This window comes from Amblyomma americanum, chromosome 3, assembly GCF_052857255.1.
Source record: "Amblyomma americanum isolate KBUSLIRL-KWMA chromosome 3, ASM5285725v1, whole genome shotgun sequence".
NCBI classification, from domain to species: domain Eukaryota; kingdom Metazoa; phylum Arthropoda; class Arachnida; order Ixodida; family Ixodidae; genus Amblyomma; species Amblyomma americanum.
In genome coordinates this window covers 220833700-220852930 of record NC_135499.1, presented here as the reverse complement: position 1 = coordinate 220852930, position 19231 = coordinate 220833700, and the positions used below count along the sequence as shown (strand labels likewise).

The 19231-nt window shown below is 47.1% G+C and overlaps 1 protein-coding gene across 2 annotated transcripts; it reads right to left on the bottom strand.

Moving 5' to 3' along the window:
• Nucleotides 1-11709: 11709 nt before the first annotated feature.
• LOC144123647 (uncharacterized) lies at nt 11710-14543 on the bottom strand. 2 transcript variants are annotated; one of them, XM_077656440.1, is made up of 3 exons: nt 14406-14543; nt 13975-14081; nt 11710-13254 (listed from the first exon to the last, which is right to left on the bottom strand). In XM_077656440.1, exons 1-3 carry the CDS (start codon nt 14477-14479, stop codon nt 11810-11812), a joined length of 1626 nt encoding a protein of 541 aa, XP_077512566.1. In that variant the 5' UTR covers nt 14480-14543; the 3' UTR covers nt 11710-11809. The 2 variants fall into 2 exon arrangements, with proteins under 2 accessions (XP_077512566.1, XP_077512567.1); XM_077656441.1 differs by having other exon boundaries at nt 11710-13251.
• Nucleotides 14544-19231: the final 4688 nt, after the last annotated feature.

Here is a 19231-nt window from a genome sequence, read left to right as displayed (position 1 = left end):
AACATTTGCCTACACATCGAAAGAATGGACCATTACTTCAATATTTCCATAACAGTACCTTACAATTTTCCAATTTAAAAATTTTTATCAAAAATGTTGGATATGTCATTGGCGGAAGTTGTCATCGAATCGTGCAATCGGCGACGAAATGTGTGAAATTTAAAGAGCAGGAAAGTCTGCAATTCTGAAAATTGTTAATGAGGAACCGAACATTCCTGTTGGAGCCTGGTCCCGCCCCGATGGTCTGTTCGGGGGGGGGGGGGGGGGGGGGGGGTCATAAAAAAATAGTGCGAAACTCAAAAACGTGTCCTTGAAATTACGTGCTGAAATGAGCAACGGTTGTTTACAAGTCCCGCCGAACATACCTACCTCTTTATGATTTATGGTTTAGGGGGGTTTAACGTCCCAAAGCGACTCTGGCTATTACGGAGGCTGTAGTGAAGGGCTCGGGAATTTCGACCACCTGGGGTTCTTTATCGTGCACTGACATCGCACAGGACAGGAGCCTCTTGAATTTTGCCTCCATTGAAATTCGCCTCCATCGAAATTCGACCGCCGTGGTGTTGAGCACTGATCCTACTTCCTGGTATCTTCGTGCGTGCTTGTGTGCACGTTTGTATGTGTGTGCGCGTGCGTGTGTAGGTGCTTGTGTGCGTCTGCGTGTGTTAAATTACTGACTTTATCTGCGATGGTTAGTGCACAGGAGCGAGGGCTTTCCACGTCTGCGTTAAGCGAGTGCTGTTGAACAGATACATTGTTGTTGTTTTTTTTTTGTAAAATTTACCGCTAGTAGCCTGAGCTGCCGCCTAGTTTGTCTGCAAGTTTTGTGTTAATTAGATTTGCTGTTTATAAATTTGATTTCGGTGCTTGTGCAAATGGAAATAATTGTTAACACGCTTTGTCATGAGTGTTGAATTCGTAATCGTTGCTTTACCTACATGGCACATGAAGACGCAAATAAAAAATGAAAATGACTACCGTTGCTCCTCTACCGTCAACAACGCCCCCCTCCCCCTCTTGGAAATTTAGACAGTCCCCTAATTTAGATTCACAGAGGAACCTATGTTTGTGGGGAAGGACCCAAACGAAAATTCACAATTACGCTTCTTACAATTTTCCGGGGCCGTGCGCCGCAAGCTGTCACTCCGAAAGGACACGTAGTTAGCTATCTCACTTCGATTGCGGCGCGACAGCTCTCACCGCGCGCACGCGCCAGCACGAACACAAGCCGCTAAAGCTCGTCTTCGCATTGCGAGCGGTGAACGGAAGCGGCGGCCCAGAACCGCAGCGTTCCGGCCTAAGGCCCTGGCGGGGGGTCTCCGGGGGGTGTCTTGCGAAGCGCCGCCGAGCGAGTTTTCGCGGCCGGCGTTACAACTTTGTCTCTGCGCGGGAGGAAATGGGCCGGCAAGGCGTCCCTAGGGCGGCCGCGTTTGCCGGCTAATCTGTACGCGTGTCCCCCTTGGGCAACTCGAAAGGAAGGCCGCCCAACGACGACTGGTGCGCTGTCGCTGGTCCTCTCGTCTATTCGCACGCGCGCAAGCCGATTACGGACCGAGTGCCCGGGCGTTTTAGTGTCCGGCACGCGCCCGCTCACTTTGCTTTGTTTACCCACGGCGCGCGTTTCGACGAGAGGCGGAATGGGCTTACCATGTCGGGTGCATGGAGCGGAATATCTGCGTTACTGGTAGCTTCCTTGGTTCGTACGGTATCTAAGTGGTCGGTGGAAAACTGCGATGTCGTTGTTCCGAAGGGCTTTGAGAGTTTACTTTCAGCCTTGTCGGCTCAGTCGCGACACAAGGATCGGTCATTCCAATGGCGAAAGCTCGAGTTAAGATATATAGTATCCTGTCGTCCATGCACCGTGCCACGAAAATCATGTCCACACAGCTCGCCGCAGTCTCAGATTCCAGTCTGAATTTCATATGTCCCTTCCTCGCCATCCCTTTTTCAGTTCGATGACAATGGTAAGTTTTATATTTGGAGCCATCTCTGCCAAGCTAGTAGCCTTCGTGGAAACAAAGAACTGCAGTCACTGACCAAGTGGACTCCATTGTTCTTAGCCTTTTAAGATATCGTTTCCGCATCTTAACTAGTTGCGACTTCGTTTATATACTTTAAGCTGTGCATTTCTTTCACACAGTGAGGAGTGCCGCCCAGTAGAGTGCCACAGCCTGTAGCGCAGCACTGCTGTGCCTTAATCACTTCTGACATTGCAATAATTATAAATCCCAACGGTGCTGTGATTGGCAAACTGTGACAACGAACATGGATGATAAAGGATGGAAACTCGGCGGAGGTCTAGCAGGCTGGCTCATTTGTTAGTATAGTCCTTAGTTTCTCCGGCGTTTCATTTGTTAAATTTCGGCGCAAATGACAACCGAAGTGGTCTTACCGTACCTGTGGACCTGAAAACTCTTTGGAACCTGCTTGAATTCTTGCGGCCCACAGAAGCGTTAGTACTTCCCCTCCGGCTGCGAGGATACACCTCAGCTTTGTTGCTTACAGAGCTGCTGAGTCGTCGGCTGGAACGTGCGCCCCAGCAGAGCTCCACCGCTGGTTCCCACTGAGTGTTGTTCCCGCGGGAGGACAGAGACCACTCGGGCCTCTTAATGAATTAAGCCCGCTTCGCTTATGTCCCACTTAACGGAGCGTAACGGCGGTAAAAAAGCGCCCCGTGGGAGAGAACCCGGAAAGGAGGGAACATGCGACGTCAGATGTACTACACGGAACACGCGCAAGTATTGAAGTACGCTATGAAGGAGGCCAGGGAGACTTAGCGCAGCCCCTAATGCAAAAACATCGTTCGCCCACCGAGTGTAGGTGGGTATTAGCAGCAGCACTTCTATTTCTTCAGGCGAACATGATACGGTTGCTGTTTCCAGACTTGGAGGTTCCCTTCTGGACGTCAAAACTTCTCCGGCTCCCATAAGAGCATTCCTGGAATCTGAGGCAAAGCGTATAAACTTGGGCAATCGCAAAGCGGAGCTTGCGGCTCTAACAGCAAAAAACGAAGCACGAGAGTGCCTCTGAGTGATACGACAACAGAACAGTCAGTCATTCAAAACGAACAAGTGATCTAGAAGCGGCTTAGGGCACGTTCAAAAATATATCACAATAGCTCTCAGTTCTGTGATTCTGCGGGCATATTTCCTTGTCTAGAGTGTCCTCATTTTGCTTTGGCTGCCGGCATTTTGTACTCTCTCTCTCTCCTGCTTTTAAATGCAACTCCTATGCACTTGTCCAAGTACTGAAAAATATGTCTTCCACAAAAAAAAAATGAGAGCTGCGATTTTCTTCACTGACAGCGAACGTTTTTTCGCTCTTTGATTAGTTATAATACGTTATGATGATGATGGCGGATTTTAATGGTCCAAGGGAAACTATGAGCAAAGAGCACCATGGCATAAGGTATGCTTTTTCTACAGAGGGTGCGGTAAAAGACCCATTTTCCAAGCATTTTAACCCGAAAGAGCAGGGACCAGGCCAGGTAAAAGCTTGTACCCAATGTATCACCGGTGGGTACCCGGCGTCACTGGGGTTCGAACCCTGCACCTCCCGCATGCAAGGCCGGTGCCCTAACCACTAGGCCAGCGCTGCGGTCAACCGCATGTAGGAGATTCAACCGAAGCCATAAACACACCAGCTATGCACTAGTCGGCAAGGTTTAGGGCTGCGTAGTGCCCTTTCTGCCTAATATTTTTTCCTAACGCTATTACCAGCCTTTGCTACGACTGCCGGAGCGTCGCACCTTGACAGCAGTAGAGCTAGGGCAGGAAAGATGGAGCTGCTAGTGTTACTGAACCCATTTTACAGTGGTTTTTGTGTCAATAGGTAAACAAATCACAGGGACCGACCGGTTTCACATCATCTAGCTTTAAAAGAACAGCCAGGACACCGCCATCTACTTTTTGTTATGCGAAAAATTTATATTCTGGAACTTTCTGGCTTAGTTCACGTTTTTTCCGCTCCAAAAGACGCTGAAAAGAAAATTCAATTTAAAAATCTTCCCGCCAGCCGATTCAAACTCTTATCATCCTTACCGAAAAGGACGGGTAGCCACAGTTTCGAAGTCAATGGCGGTGTAGCGTAGTGCCTGATATAAGCAAGAAAAAAAAATGATGCCAATGCGCGCATTTCACTTGGGCCGCTCATGCGGCGCCTGTAGTTCGTCTTTTTCGCCTTCTCTTGATAACAGAACCTCTGTTTGTGGTGACAGTGCTCTATTTGTGATTAAAACGCGGTACCCTATCGATACAAGTCAATTCCAATTTTTCATCAGTATAGCTTTAAACTTCATTTCTTTGTTGCACAATCTTCAGCAAAAGCCACTGCCCACATTTTTTTTTTCAGTTTATTGCGAGGTCAGTGCGACTTCTGCTCTAAAAGGAGGACACAACTAACGCCACAAGATTGCTCTACGAAAACTGCCATCACAAATTCTGTTCCTAGAAATAAAGCCTCGAAAGTTACCGCCAGTCGGCAGGGAAAGTTTCCAAGGTAATCTAAATGCTCCGATCGAGGTATACAACAACCCAGCTATTTGGAGACTGATTTTTCGAAACTGCGCTTCTAATTTTCGCCATAAAAAAGACTGCTGAGTGCACGCCTGAGTCTGCAAAAGCCACCCAACAAGGAGTTAATAGCCAGGGTAAGAGAGAAGTCTAGCACAAGACTGAATGAGTGTATGGTTATCAGTTCATGAGGTCTCACGCGAGTCTACCCTTGTCGTAGAGTGCATTACAATATGTTCTGCATCTTTACCTGGTATTTTACCGCAGCTCTTAGCAACAAGCGTTAACAGAGGAGTACACGACGGGCATGCTCGTACTGTTTCAGTGATTAATTGCGCACGAAATGCAAATTAGATTATGCTCGGCAGGTCCTTATCTAGCTTTACAAGGCATATAGCTTACCATGACACTGCATGGAACTTAACTGACGAAAGACAAAACTACGCTGTTCACCTAAACTTTCGCACTGCCGCTGGACGTGCTCTTTGTTATCTTGTTTAATGGGCTTATGGTAATCGAACAGAAGTTTTCCAGGCAACTATCAAACTATGTTACTAGGCAGTCATGTCCGCAGTACTGCCGCAGAGCTTCTGGGATGTTTATTTTTTCTTTGTTTAATTTTCTCACGTTCTCCATTCATTGCAGTCTTTTCTTGTTTTTTTTAGATACTTTTATAGTCCGCGTCGGCGAGGCGTTTGAGTTTGTTTTCAAACAGCTGTAGCCAATAACTTCTTTAAAGCAGTTCATGCAAATGTGATGACGCACCCTGTCGAAAAGGATCTTCGGACAGAAAATGGAAAAGAAAATCGTATATTGCGGTATTATCTGGTGCGGAAGATAACGAAGCCAGTTAGGGTAGTTTGCATACTGAAACACCGGAGCAAAACCTGCAAAAGTGATGGACGTCTTTAAAGGATTTTTTTTTTGTAGAGAAATTGAAATCACCTCTGTGATTCATCTTTGTGAATAAAATGCCAGCTATAATGAAACGCTAGCTCTAATGGGACACCTACGATATCAAATTGGTAAGGGCACGTCAGTAACAGATGATCGTGATTGGGGTCTTATGAATATAGAGTCTGAATGAAGTTGGAAGCAGCGGTATGGGTCGTATTGGTACCGTGCTCCAGGCTGCAAAATATGATCGCACAAAGGAAGAGAAGGTAGAGACGAATGCTCTCGAATTTCCTGCGCATCAATCCTTCAGTTTTTTCCAACTCTGAAAGTAAACCTTCTCAGAGTATGGACATAACTGCCCTGTTTAAACATATCGGAAACATGTCATAACGCTCGATTATAACACAGCTGTGCTACCAACCAGAAGTAGTGAAAATGAACAGTAAATACAATGGTGCCGAGAGCGCCAATCTGGGGCATGAGCTCAATTTAGAAACACTAAAATACCCGTGTTGAAAGTAGAATTTTCGCATATTTGTGGCGTGAAACCTTGCAGTACTGTTCTCAGGCATCGAAGTCTTATTTCAGATCAAAATTTAAAAGCGGCGCTGGCGCTGAGGCACTCAAGAAGCAAAGAACTCGCGAAAGGGCTCAAAATCCGGTGTACCCGGGTTCGATCCCGACCGCGGCGGCCGTGTTTCTATGGAGGCAAAACGCAAAGGCGCCCGTGGGCCGTGCGATGTCAGTGCACGTTAAAGATCCCCAGGTGGTCGAAATTATTCTGGAGCCCTCCGCTACGGCGCCTCTTTCTCTCTTTCTTCTAACTCAAATCCATTTCAAAATAATACAGGACATATGCCGCAAATGCCGGTATCTATCAGACCGATACATACTTGTATTGAAAGTCTCTCTAGGGAGTGTTCTTAAAGAAAGCAATTTTTGAAGGCTGGTCACGAGAAATTTGTTCTTAATAGAATCTCTACTTGGGAAATTCAGTGTATGCATGCAATCTTTTCTTTTAAATCTAAAAAATTCGTGAAAATCGATGGATTGATTACCAAACGAGAGCATTTGACCACAATTTGCATTTGAATGGAGATGCCACAATCGGGCCTTGCGTAAGCTATCTCCTTGAGCAACACCTCTAGGGTAGATAGCTGTATCCTGATACCTCGTCTTATGCAGCCCCGAGCCCGCGTGACTTTCAGTATTTTTGTGCGGCTAAAGTAGTATAGCCGGCACGACTACTTTCTCTAAAGGCGTTGCTTTGTCGGGTGGGTGCCGTAAGCCGTCGCTGCAATGAAGCGTTTTTGTTTTTATTTATCTTGTACCTCAAATTTTTTGTACTGTGTAGTGTTGTATTCACGGCTTACCGACATTGTATTGTAGTGATGCAACATTGTTTAAAATTAATGTTACCTGCTTCGAAAGCTGCTTGTTATAACAAATACTTACGAAACTTGTTTTGTCATAATATGCCATGCTAAACGTAACAGGAACTGGCGCACACGTCATGTTTGAGCGAATAGTTCGACGCGGGACAACGGGCGACACCTGCCGCTGTATCCCAGGACCAGCAGAGCCTCCTGCTGCTGTCTTGGTTCGTGAGCTGCTTGGCTTCATCGTGTGCTATCAACTCATTTTCGCCAATATACCAGCGACAGTGAGTCCCGTCACAATGTAGTGTCAGATATCTTTGATTGCAAATTAATTTTTTGTGGTTTTGTCTCGCCCACGATTGTTGCAGGACTGATTTAATAGACATGGATTTAGCGCCTCCTCCCGGCAGTACAAAAAACTATGCACCTCCAAGTTCCTTCACTGCCCGCTAGGATACGACTCCTTTATGCAAAGCATGAATGGGGTGGCGCCAACAGTTTAAAGTAATTGGTATTTTGTATAACGTATCAAGTAAGAAAACGCGGGATGTTGCTCTGATCAACCTTCGCAATGAGAATATGATGGCAGCACTACGCCACACTTACCCGCGTACAGAGACGAAGACAAATCAGGTGAGGTTTGGCTTGCAAAGGGGATTCTCTACTTTATGTTGCTAGAACAAACTTTTCCGCGACGGACTTTCTCGACTGCAGATGATTTTTCGGTTTTTAACTGTTTGCACAAGAAACCGCCGATTCAGGTCCGACATGCCAAGCGAGTTAGGTTTCCGTATCACGCATACGTGCGTTGTCAAACAGCGTCGTGGCTCTCGACTCGTTAGGATGCTGCTGTTTCAAGGCCTACAAACGAAAAAGCGAACGTCGAAAGAATATTGCTGCGCTTCATTTTGTGTACATTCTCGCTCGCTAGAAAGAAAGCAGACTATGATTTTACATTTTCCAGAGAGAATCTGCCGATGAGCGACAGACAGTGTTATCGATCAAAAACCGAAGTATTTGAAAAGGTGACCGCGACCGCGGCCGTTCGAAGCATTCCACTAGGAACGATTTATTCCTCCCCTGTAAGCATTAACTTGCCTCTTAATCACTGACTTGGCTCAGTATAATTTCTTTATTCAGCATCATGAAGATGTTGGGTGCGCCGACAAGAAGAAGAAAGGCTTAACAGAGGTCGACGCACACTACAATGACTTGGCAGCAGTATCATGCAATATGCACCATACAAACATAATAGTATAACATACATAATAGTATCATTTACATACATGAATATGGCAACAAAAGAACATGAGAGTGCTACAAGTAAAAAGCCAGTACAAATCACAATGACATAAAAGAATTGGGGGTGTTACGCACACATAAATTCAGATATAATGGAAGACGGGGAATGCCCACTATAAGTGCTAGTGCACTAAAACATCAAACATCAGAACTGCTTGTTTCACGGAATACCGTGCGATTCAATGGAGACGCTACTTGGCACCCACATAAGGCAAAAAAAGCGTGGTTTCGGAATTTATTTACTGAACTGCAGCTTTAGGCAAGTGCAGCCAGTCGTGTCTCAGGCTTGTAGACAACTGTTAACGGGAAGGTCTTGCCGCTTATGGGCGTTGACCCGTTCAAAATTCCCTTTTGGATATGGACTTTGGATATGGACTTTTGGCGACTTTCTGCCTAACTACCTGAAGAGGATGTAAATGTACTGACGAACTTGGTCACCAAAAGACATGATGGCATCGTCTTTACTCTCACAGCTGAGATTGACTTAACATAGGCTCAATAACAAGCGTCGACTGACATTTTGCTAACATAGCTGGGTCATTTCCAAGGAAACTTCGCACACATCTTATAAGATGTGACTTCCCAAGAACCATCGTTGTGTGAGTGTAGACGTGGCCAATAATTTGACAAACAGGTATCGCGAAAATTTTTACTTTAATCAGGTTGTAGACACAGGTTCTGCAGTTTTGGTGAGTGGGAACTTAGCTGCTAAGGCGCACCTATGGTCCGTTTAGTGCTCACGATTGAATTTGACAAGCAGCAGTAATCAGAAGCGCCGGCTCCACTTCCTAACAACAAGAGTGATCTGATCCAAACTGACATTAAATACTTAGGTTGCAGAAGAATACTTATAAAGAGTCAGAAATGGTTACTTCATCATGAAGGGCAATAATTAGTTCAATTTTATTGATGTTTTTTATTCATTCATTTCAGGCTTAGCAGATATTCGCTATTCGCATTAAGTGACTGCGCTCCAAATTCGGTCTGATAAAAATAAGTTAAGCATTTACAGTGTACTAGGACTGGTTGTACGTTCAGATTCCAGAAGCGATCGAGGTTCTCTAACTCTCAACGTGCCTCGTTTTCAGCAGTGCGTAGCAGCACAAGGACAGGGAGCATAGGAAGACATGAAAACACACAAGCGCTGAACTTCAACTTTAGTTCCGAAAATCACCGAACTATTGCATATATATAGGTATATGGGGGTATACAACCTTTGTCCGTAATGTTCCGAGACTAAGTCCATTAAAATAATGTTATAACATTGGAATCATTTGTGCCACACCCCTTCGAAATAGTCTCCCTTACAGTCTATAAAAAGCTTCCAATGCTTCTTGAGGTCTTGGAAGCAGCTGCAAAACGCTTCTTTTGGCAGGGCTGTCAGCTCCTCTGTCGTGGCGTCTTGAATGGCCTCCACACTCCCCATCCAATGACCTCTTAGGGCTTTCTTCACACGAGGAAACCGGAAAATATCGCATGGGGAGAGGTCAAGCGAGTATGGCGGATGGGGAAGTACAGTAATGCTGTGCTTGGCGAGATATTTTGTCAACTGAAAGCAGTGTGCGGCCTTGCGTTACCATGGAGAAGGCTCCATTATCCAGATTCTCATAAGTCAGGGTGACGGCGTCGCAGTGCATCACGCATATGTTGGAGCACGCGGATATAAAACTCCTGATTCACCGTCTGCCCTTCTGGGACGAACTCGTGGTGTATGACACCTCTGGCATCGAAAAAAACTATCAGCATCGTCTTTGTTTTGGCCTTTTGTCGCCGCACCTTTCTCGACGCCGGAGAGTTTGTGGACCGCCATTCGGCGCTATGCCCCTTTGTTTGAGGGTCGTATTGAAAACATCCCGTTTCGTCTTCAGCAAAGCTGCTGTCGACGAATGCAGCATCCTTCTCTGCCTCGGAGAGCAAATCAGCACTCACTGATGCCCGCGTGTCCTTCTGGTCCTGTGTAAATAAGTGCAGCACAAGTCTGGCATATTCAGCTTTCGTTTCCCCAAATTCTCATGAAAAATTTGTTGCTATGTTGTCTTACCAATGTCGAGAGCATCTGATGGCATGCGGACTGTAATGGTGCAGTCTTGCTGTATGATTTCCCTGATCCGAGCCACGTTGCTTTCATTCCGTGAGGTTGAAGGGCGCCCCTACCTTGTGTTGTCTCTCACCAACGTCCTCCCCGAAAAGAACTTCTTGTGCCACCCTAAAACTCGCTTCCGCAATAATGTCTCGTTGCCGTGAGCGTCACGAAGGAGTTTATGCGCCTGTGTGGCTGTCTTCCTAAGCTTCACACAGAATCTTATGTTTACACGCTGTTCGAGGTGGACGTCCATCTCCACATTCACTCACAGTAAAATGCGCAGACGACAAGTGACAACGTATTTTTGTACACGTAGGGTCATCTAGCGGCTGCCACAGCAATTAACATAAATAGTTCAGGTTAGCTCGGAACGATGGCGCTGCACATATGCACCAACATTTGTTTTTCAGAATCATTTCTAGAGAAGAAAATAAATCAGCCGCGAAACCTTACGGACAAAGGTTGTATATAGCGCCACGAAACAATAGCACACGACAAAACAGCATGCGTTAAAACAGCGCGCAAAAAAAAGCACAGCGTGCTATTTTTCCCCTGTGCTGCATTGTCGCCAAGCTGTTTTTACCTGTGCTGTTTGGTCGCTGTGCCGTTTCTTCTCTGTACTGTTTGTCACTGTGCTGTTTTTTGTGCGCTGGTTTGACGCATGCTGTTTGGGCGTGTGCTGTTCTTTCTTGTCCGTGGGTATATATGCAGTGGTATTGCGATTTTCCAAATTAAGGATGAAGTTCAGCGTTTGTTTTAGTGTCTTTCTGTGCTCTGTTTTCGTGCTGCTATACGCGCTGCTCAAAACGATGCAACTCGTACTAGCCTGACACCTTATTCTATTATCAACGCACATTCTATTATGGAAACTCAGTTCATAAATTTATTGATCAATTCACGTGTATCTGCTGACGAATCATGAGTTATAGTTACCATCGTAAAATACCATCCGCAACCGCGATCGGTATTTCAAAGAGCTACAAGCATCTTCATTCTAAAGGAGACCACTGAGATTTCAATCAATGTAAACAGCGCGTGACATTGTGGTCATAAAAGTAGAACTCGGAAGCAAGATTATCAAAAGCAGGGGAAAAGCTAGCGCTTGTAACACCTTTAAACAAGCATGGATGGATGGATGGAAGATAGGAGCGGCCCCTTTGAAACGGGGTGATGGCAGTTGCAGCCAGCGGCCAGGCTAGACTTTTTTTCATTCATTTGTTTTCTTTATATTTCTTTAACGGTCTTATAATCGGTCTATATAATCGCCACTTTTTTAAAATACAATTTTAATCCTGCACTTTCCAAATCACGTTACCACTATGCTTTTGAGCTACCAAACTGCCAATCGCTTTTTGCTAACTTTTACTGCAGATTCATTCACATGAACATTGTTATCTCTAAACCCTAGGGCCTCAGGGAGAGCGACTGCGCCTGCATCGACATCGGCAGTGCCAGCACAAAGGCGCCCCCTTCCGTTCTGCTCATTGCCCACAAGAAAGATGATGTGCCAAAGAAGGGAAAGACAGGGAATCTGTGGTTAGTTAAATAGCTTATTTTTATTAATATGATATACGTTTTTGCGATATGCTGCAGACACGAGTTTGCTTTTTCCAGCACTGTTCTGTGAGATTTAGATGCTATTTCTTCGTAGTAGCTACCCCTTGCACCACCGGCTGCTGTGCCGTAACCTGGTGCTGCGCCGGGGAGGTGGTGGTAGCGGACAGCTCATGCGGTGGAGTGCTTGCGCTGGGAACGGCTTCTTGCTTCACCGCTTGCTGCGGGGCTACTGGGGCGGCCATGCTGCCTGTGCCTTGGGGAACACCAGGGGCCTGCGTGGTATTCTGAGCAACGTTCGTTGCTGGAAGCAGCTGCTGTGTCTGAACAGTGAGCTCCTCCGGTTTGCGCACGCTTTGCTGTTGATTGTCCTTAGGTGCAGCCTGCTGCTGATGAGCGATTCGCTCTACAAGCGTTGCACCGATACCAACGTTCGTGGAAGCTTGTTGTTGAGGTTGTGTCGATTGCTGTACTTGCGCCGTTGTTTTTTGAGTTTGTTGGATCGGAAATGGACTCTGTGTCTCTGTAACAAGCTGACCCGGGTGCCGCCCTATTATCGTAGTCGTTACAGCCACATGCTGGTGCTGTTCGGATACATGAGAAATATGGCCCGTCGAAGCATCGTGGCCTAGCATGGCTCGATAGTCACTCGGCACGTTTACTGCAGCTCCCTGTTGAGGGGTCGCACCTTGTTGAAAAATGTGGTTTTGGTTTAGCGATGCCACTCTAGGTTCTTGTTGCAGCGATGTATGCAGCAAAGCCGGCTGCTGATATTGCCAAGATATGGCTCCGTGCAAGGGCTGTCCCGTGAGAGACATCGAATGTCTTGCCAGGGAGCCAGTCATCGTCGGTTTATGTTGCTTTTCGCCGATGATTCGCCACAGCCCAGTGCGCAGCTGTTTGTGTTGATTGTCGACAGGTGGTGCGTGGTGTTGCAGGTTACTGATCCACGCTTGGTGAACTACCGCCCGTGCATCAGCAGTTTGTGGCGCTGTTCCTCCGGACACTGCCCCCAACGGTTGAGGCTGGATTAAGTTTTGATGCACACCGAATATAAGACGTTGTCTTGAATTTTGTTCCTGTTCTCCTGCTTGAGGTTGTTGGTCCGAAGCAGAGTTCACTTGCGGAGCAGCCATGTCGCTTCCGAGCTGGCTGCGGGACTTTGCTGCCAGCCATTCGGCCATTTGTTGCTGCACCTGCGATTGGGCTGAGCTCTCTGGCTGCCCTGATTTTGCATGATCCCCAAGGTTCAGCTCCGCTGCCTGTTTAGAATTCGTTGTTGCTTGTCGGTAACTGCCTTTCGCGATATTCGCATCTTGTCCTTCCTCGGCATATGTCTGCGGCTGCACAAATACCACTGCGAACCCAGCGGGCCCACGAAACAGCGTTACAGTCTCAGAATTCTTGTTCAGTCCAAGTCCTGTCAAAAGCCACAGTGGCATGTCCCTCGCGGAAGAAGATTCATGCTGAAGTCGGAAGGATGGCTGTGGGAAAATCTCCGCTGACATTGGTCCGGAGGGAAAGTCTGCTTAAAAAGGAAAAATCACATTCTAGAGATCCGGAAACCCGCATTCCTCCATCTTGAAAGTAAATGCTGCGATGTTACCACCCTACCAGCAATAGATATCCTGCCAGTCAAGAGCTCATGAAAATAAATGCTTTCCTTCCGTGACTTCTGCTTTATGTTAAGCTGCATAGAGTGCGAGTTCCGTAGGTCTATATTTCGGTTAGCGATGTAGAGGTGCTTTCTTCTGCGCAAACAGAAACGCAGAATGAATGCGGTCTAGGGATTTCAGTTGTTTACCGGTGCTGAACGGTTTATTCCTGCTTGGAGTCTTTTATATATATACGGCTGCAATTTTAACAAACGATAACTATCGTAAAAAAAATCCAACAGCTAAGTGACGAAAACATTTTTCTGCTTGGGATCAGTTTTGAGGCCGCGTACAAATTGCTCGCACCCGTATCTCTTACGTGCCAGCACGACTGTGGGCGTACGTTTGCTCAAATGGAGTGTGAGAGTCGGCGGTTTGAGGAGTGGGCAATTTTAACCTCAGTTAGTTATTTAGGAATATTAGGGAAGACAGGGAGAATAACGTTTTGCTCGCGTCGGCATCCTGGCTTGAATAAAATCCACAGCAGCAGAAGCTGGTTTTTAGTTCGCAATACGCGTTGACCTCTCAGCGTATATAAGACCGTTTGAATATTTTTGCTTCGCTGTCACATCAACTCTAGTTGCCCTCCTCACCTTGCTCTCCATCGGTGTCATACGCTCTCCGGTCCTCTATGGCGCCTTTTAAACTGCTCAGTCCTTGGCATAAGTTATTTCCAGCTTCGTCGGTGCACGTCACGTCACTGAACAGAAAATTAAAGGAAGAACTCGAGAAAGTATAAAATTAAATGTCGCTTTCAATTCACCACAAATACGCGGAGATTTAGAATATACAGCTCCTTTTCGTTCAGTCGAGTGGTCGTTGAACCCTTTCTTCGATAAATGAATTCATTTCTGTTTATTGTTAATTCGATCAAAGTTTGCAAATGCATCACACTGCACTTTCGAATATCATCGATCTTCCTTAGTCATTAGCGTGGAACGCGTACAGTTTTGCCAAGACTCTGAGCGTGCTTCAATGCTCCTAAGCTGTACAAAAACAGATTAAGGCGTGGAACAGTACTTACGCATCTCCTGTACCGATGGCATACGCAATGATAACGACGTAAAGCGTAGCGAAACGCGGCAAAAACCCACCCATTGCTTGCAACCGCGGCCGAAGAACTTCGGACGCTCCTCCTTTTCACCAAGATCACACGGTTTTCATTGGGCCGGCTTTTTTCCATTAAGCATCCGACCTAGCTTATGAGGGAAGGGGCTAGGTGGCGCCGTAAATTACTTTGCGCCATAAATGCCGCAAAGTTTCGGAGGCACGCCAGGGTCCTTAACTTGCCATTCCGTGGATGCAGCTGTTTTTTGTCCGGCAGGTCGTGCAGTCACGAGTCACACCGTTTAGCACAGTGAAACTAAGAAGCCACAACGTCTCCAGTGCCGTAAGCAACGACGTAATTCCCCCTATGCTGCTGGATTAGGGAACCGTACGAGACTTGACGGTGTATAAATGACTGGAGAAGTAACATCAGCTGCCTTGGCACCCTGTACGACGACCAAATGCTTCGTTCATCCCAGACCAGACGATGTCGCAAGTGTCGCAGAGAAAGTCTTCCCCCCAGAAGCCAACGGCTGTTTGTGTTGCCGACTGCAGCTGCCGCCAATGTCACCAGAAGCCTTTTGTGGTTTCCTTACAGAGCAAGTACCCAGTGAATATCTTTCTTATGGCTAACAAGGTGCTCTTCGTGTGCGTGGCTGCTGAGGACGCTTTATTCTTGTCTTGGTGTGGGCTGCGAATGTACAAATCATCAAATACTTTTTTTGCAAACAGAAAAGGGCGCGCTGTAGGAAAAAGAAGTGAAGAGCAGAAAGCCTTTCACTAAAAATGACACGAATGGCTTCGTCGCTTAAGTTATACTCGGACTTTTTATTGAGCTGTATATTTCACCACCGATGTCTCTTGCGAACGCTCACTCTGCAACGCTAGTATTACGCACATGCTCGCGCACAGAGGAAAAAAGTCTCTGAAGGTAGAAGTCATGCTTCTGAGAAGGTATCACTTCAAATACTGAGACCGCTTAACTGTCCGCACGAAACGCTTAAAATGCGGAGTTTTGTTCACATTCTTCGTGTCAGCCATGCAATTTTGCGTTTGGACTTGCGCCTTCGGGCCTGCAGTAAATTCAATGTAAACGCACATACTCATCTAACGTATGTGCGTCCGTTCTGATTATTATGGATATCTGTGAACATTCCTGGCAATTCAGTGGGTTCTTGCACGGCCGCTTGATCGTCCGTGCATGCTTTAGGTAATTAAACTTAGTTTTAGTAGCCATCAAGTGGCCGCACGAAACGCATTCGAAATGTTCTCGCGCATATTAGCAGGAAAGGGGGGAGGGGGCAGTTAGGGGGGTGTAAAACATGCCTATAAACTCCCCCCCCCCCCCCCCCGACCTTGCTTGAATGGGGCATAAATGGCGAAGAATGCATCTCGTGGTCATGACACCAGCCCCCTTACCCCGCCACCGATGGCACGTGGTAATGCACTGGGGCGGCTGACGCACTCTCCGCTCCCCACAGGGAGCTTGTGAGGGGCTAAAGACGTCCCGGTGAAAGCTGGTGCAAGAAAGGCGCTTTGAGCACTCCCTCCCACCTCCGACGTCCCCGACTAGGGAGAGAAAGCGTTCTAAACGACGGCAGCGTTTTGGAGGTACGCAGCACAGTTTTTGCTCGCTTTTTTCCTTTCGCCATTCACGGGCTTCGCTGTTTTGTTTTTGTTCTGCTTTCTTGAGGGCGTCCTTCCCGCCGACTTTGGAGACCGCAGGAGAAATGCGAGCACGCGCTTTTCATTGGACGAAAAAGGTGGATTGCCGTGCGCGGAGGCTCTTGGCTTCACGAATGATTATGATGATTACAGTTAGGCGTCCAGTTGCAATCAGAAATTCGTAGACGACCATTAATAAGCGCTATATCAGTTTTGGAATTTCGAAAACGCGATTACACTCGCCGCTGGGGCTCGACCAAAATTTCGCTTTTTCGGCCAGTTACGTGCACCGGAAGGGCTGCTTTGCCTGCATGCTTTCGAAAGCGCATGTATTTTCGCACGATGCAGCCACATTTTTTTCGAGCCACAGCGGTGAGGGTAATGGCGTTTTCGAAATTCCAGAAACGATATGGCGGTTACTAACGGCCGGCTACAAGTCTCTAATTGCAACTATAGATGCCTAACTCTAATAGTTAAAAAGTTGGTTATTGGAAATTAGTTAACCATTTTACTAGTTAAGCTGATTCACCGGTTTTCTGGCGTCCGCCAGCCCTGGAAATACCATGCCACAAAAGCCTTTTTTTTTTTGCCTCAAAAATCCTATTTTTGAATATTACTTAGTATTCCTTTTAACAAACGGGACAGAGTGTGGCAACAAAGAAGACTTCAACGTTTGCAATGGACACACTGTAAACCGACCCACACACAATCTCAACATACATGGCACGGAGCAGTCGGATGCCCTGATGCGCAGCCCCTATGCCCGGCACTACAACGGGCAACCTGCACCTCGGCCACAAAAGCTGAAAAGGCGCACGGGCTACCCTCCGTCCCCCTTTTATCCTCCTCTCTTGGCTCTGAAAATGGCAGTTAAAGGTTGTAACCAACCAACGAAGCATATCGCGCTGTGCTTTGGAAATAGTCGTCTTAATAACTTCCATCCCTGCGCGATACAACCCAAACACAAGAGCACGCTACCATTTGGTCGGGCTAGTCCGCGTACGAACATGTGTCCGGCTTCAAGCCCAGTAATGATGACACTTAATCAAACGATGCAGTCAATCCGACATCTCATTTGTACAAAACTGGACAATATGCCAAATGATTTCAAAGAACTGGAAAACACGACAGGCAGCATTCTTCCCCGTGTGCTAAAGACAGACTCTGACGCTCCCTCCTCCCCTGATATTTTATAGACACTTGTGTCAAAATCCCTAGTTCCCTGAAAACTCCCTTTTTACACTTTTTCAAAGAAAATACTCACCCGAAAAGACTTCCTGGCTACACTCCTCGTGGAGCGGGCTGACAGAAGACGTATACCGGGCCTCCGCCTACAAGACCTGGAGATCTATACCGAGAAAGTGTTCCCTTATCGCCTGTACACGCAAGAGCATGTCTCATTACACCGTATGCGTAAATGGCACAGCAAAGCCCTTCGAAAGAAGTCATCGCTTTTTTGGATTAATCATTGAAATAAATTTATCGTGGAGTGCCCTTATTTCGTACGTGAAAAAGAGACTGACAGCATTTGTTCACGTTCGCTCCTTTTTCGGGTTTAAGTTGCAGGAAGCGTCAGCGCCGTCAATGGTCCGGCTGTACAACGCATTAGTCATAGGATCACTTCGATACCGTCTTCCTGTACCTGGAAACACTCGAAAACAAACATACGAAGTTTACAAAGCGTTCGAGTTTAAGCTCTCTGGAGGTGTCCAGGGTTACCGAAATGTGCCTCTATGGCCGCAGCCGTAATAATCACCCAGAAGAACCCAGTCACTACCTGCATTACGGCTAACACCTTCAGAGCATATATTCGCCACCTCTCTCGGATTTCCTCTTGCCATCTTTCCAGCTTTCTTATTACCGCATACATCGTTTGCAAGAACCATAGATGCCCAACGCGCCATTCTGCTGTCCCAATTTGCACCCGCCTCCTGACCGCCCTCGCCATTATGGAGCCTTTTATCAACCTAATGTGTATCTTTCCATCCCCATGACCACGTAGAAGGTCGATTTATTGTTGAAAAAACAGGATATCGAATTTTTGCATTATAACCACGGGCACCGACTGCACGTCCACAGAGATATCTCAGTGAACGCCATCAGTTCTTCGCGCTCCGTAGTCAGCCCCGGAAGGACCACAGTAATCGAAGTTCACACATCGCACTAGACTTCATCGACAGGCGCAGAACTTACTGCTCTCCGTGTCGCCATTATTTTGACTGTCTGAAAAGCAGCCCTTCAAGGCATACAAGCTGCAAGGCATACAAGGCATACAAGGCATACAAACATACACTCTGCCATGAAAAAAAGAACACATCTATAAATGGCTACACGGACACAACGCAGCAAAGAGAATCACCGCGTGGACGAGGCTGCGCGAGCTTCCCACCATGACGGAGATTGTGTATCTATCCCAATTTTGAGATTGGGCGCAGCCGACAGGCATCGAACCCTTGCGTGGGGTATCACGCTTTCCTCGTGGAATTGCGAAGTTTTCGAACCCACGTCTACAATCCCTGGACCCTTACCTGAAGCGCCGGCTTCCATTCGGCCTAGCACGCAGTGAAGCAGCTTTACTGTGCCCCTTGTGGCTTGGTGTCGCCTTCACAAACCGCTACTCGTTTTCCACCGGCATGACTGATAGCCCTGAATGTGCTATTTGCAGGTGCGTGAACACCATACAACACAATCTTCGTGCATGTTTCACGTGCAGTACCGACAGACAATTTCTATGCCATGTGCTGGAGAGTCTCGACCAACGCTCGCTGACGTAGATGAAGATTCACGGACAACGTCCGCGGCGATCGTCGGCGGTAAACGCATACCAGGAGTTACTTCGTTTATTGAAAGCATCGGGCCTCCCTATAAGCTATGACTGCCGCATGCTTTTCAACGCGACAGCGTTAAAGCTTCGTACTGCAGAAAATCCATTGTCATTGTCATTGGTGAGTAGAAAAGCCCGTGACCTAAGTCACGTGACCTTTCGACGTCATCAGAGCCTACGCAACATGGCAGATGACCGATCGCGACAGGCTTCTTGGTAAGAGCAACCTGGGTCTCACTAGTCCCACCGGTGACTGTATTTGACACAACCACCTGCCGGGGTAGGGTAGCTCATCGCTTAAGTGCTGCACCGCT

Excerpts from the sequence above, each read along its gene's own strand:
- LOC144123647 (XM_077656440.1), bottom strand. The coding sequence starts at position 14,479 with ATGGGTGGGTTTTTGCCGCGTTTCGCTACGCTTTACGTCGTTATCATT. Across the intron at positions 14,082-14,405 it reads GCCATCGGTACAGGAGATGC|TGACGTGACGTGCACCGACG; the intron begins GTAAGTACTGTT and ends TTTTCTGTTCAG. Across the intron at positions 13,255-13,974 it reads TGACACCGATGGAGAGCAAG|CAGACTTTCCCTCCGGACCA; the intron begins GTGAGGAGGGCA and ends TTCCTTTTTAAG.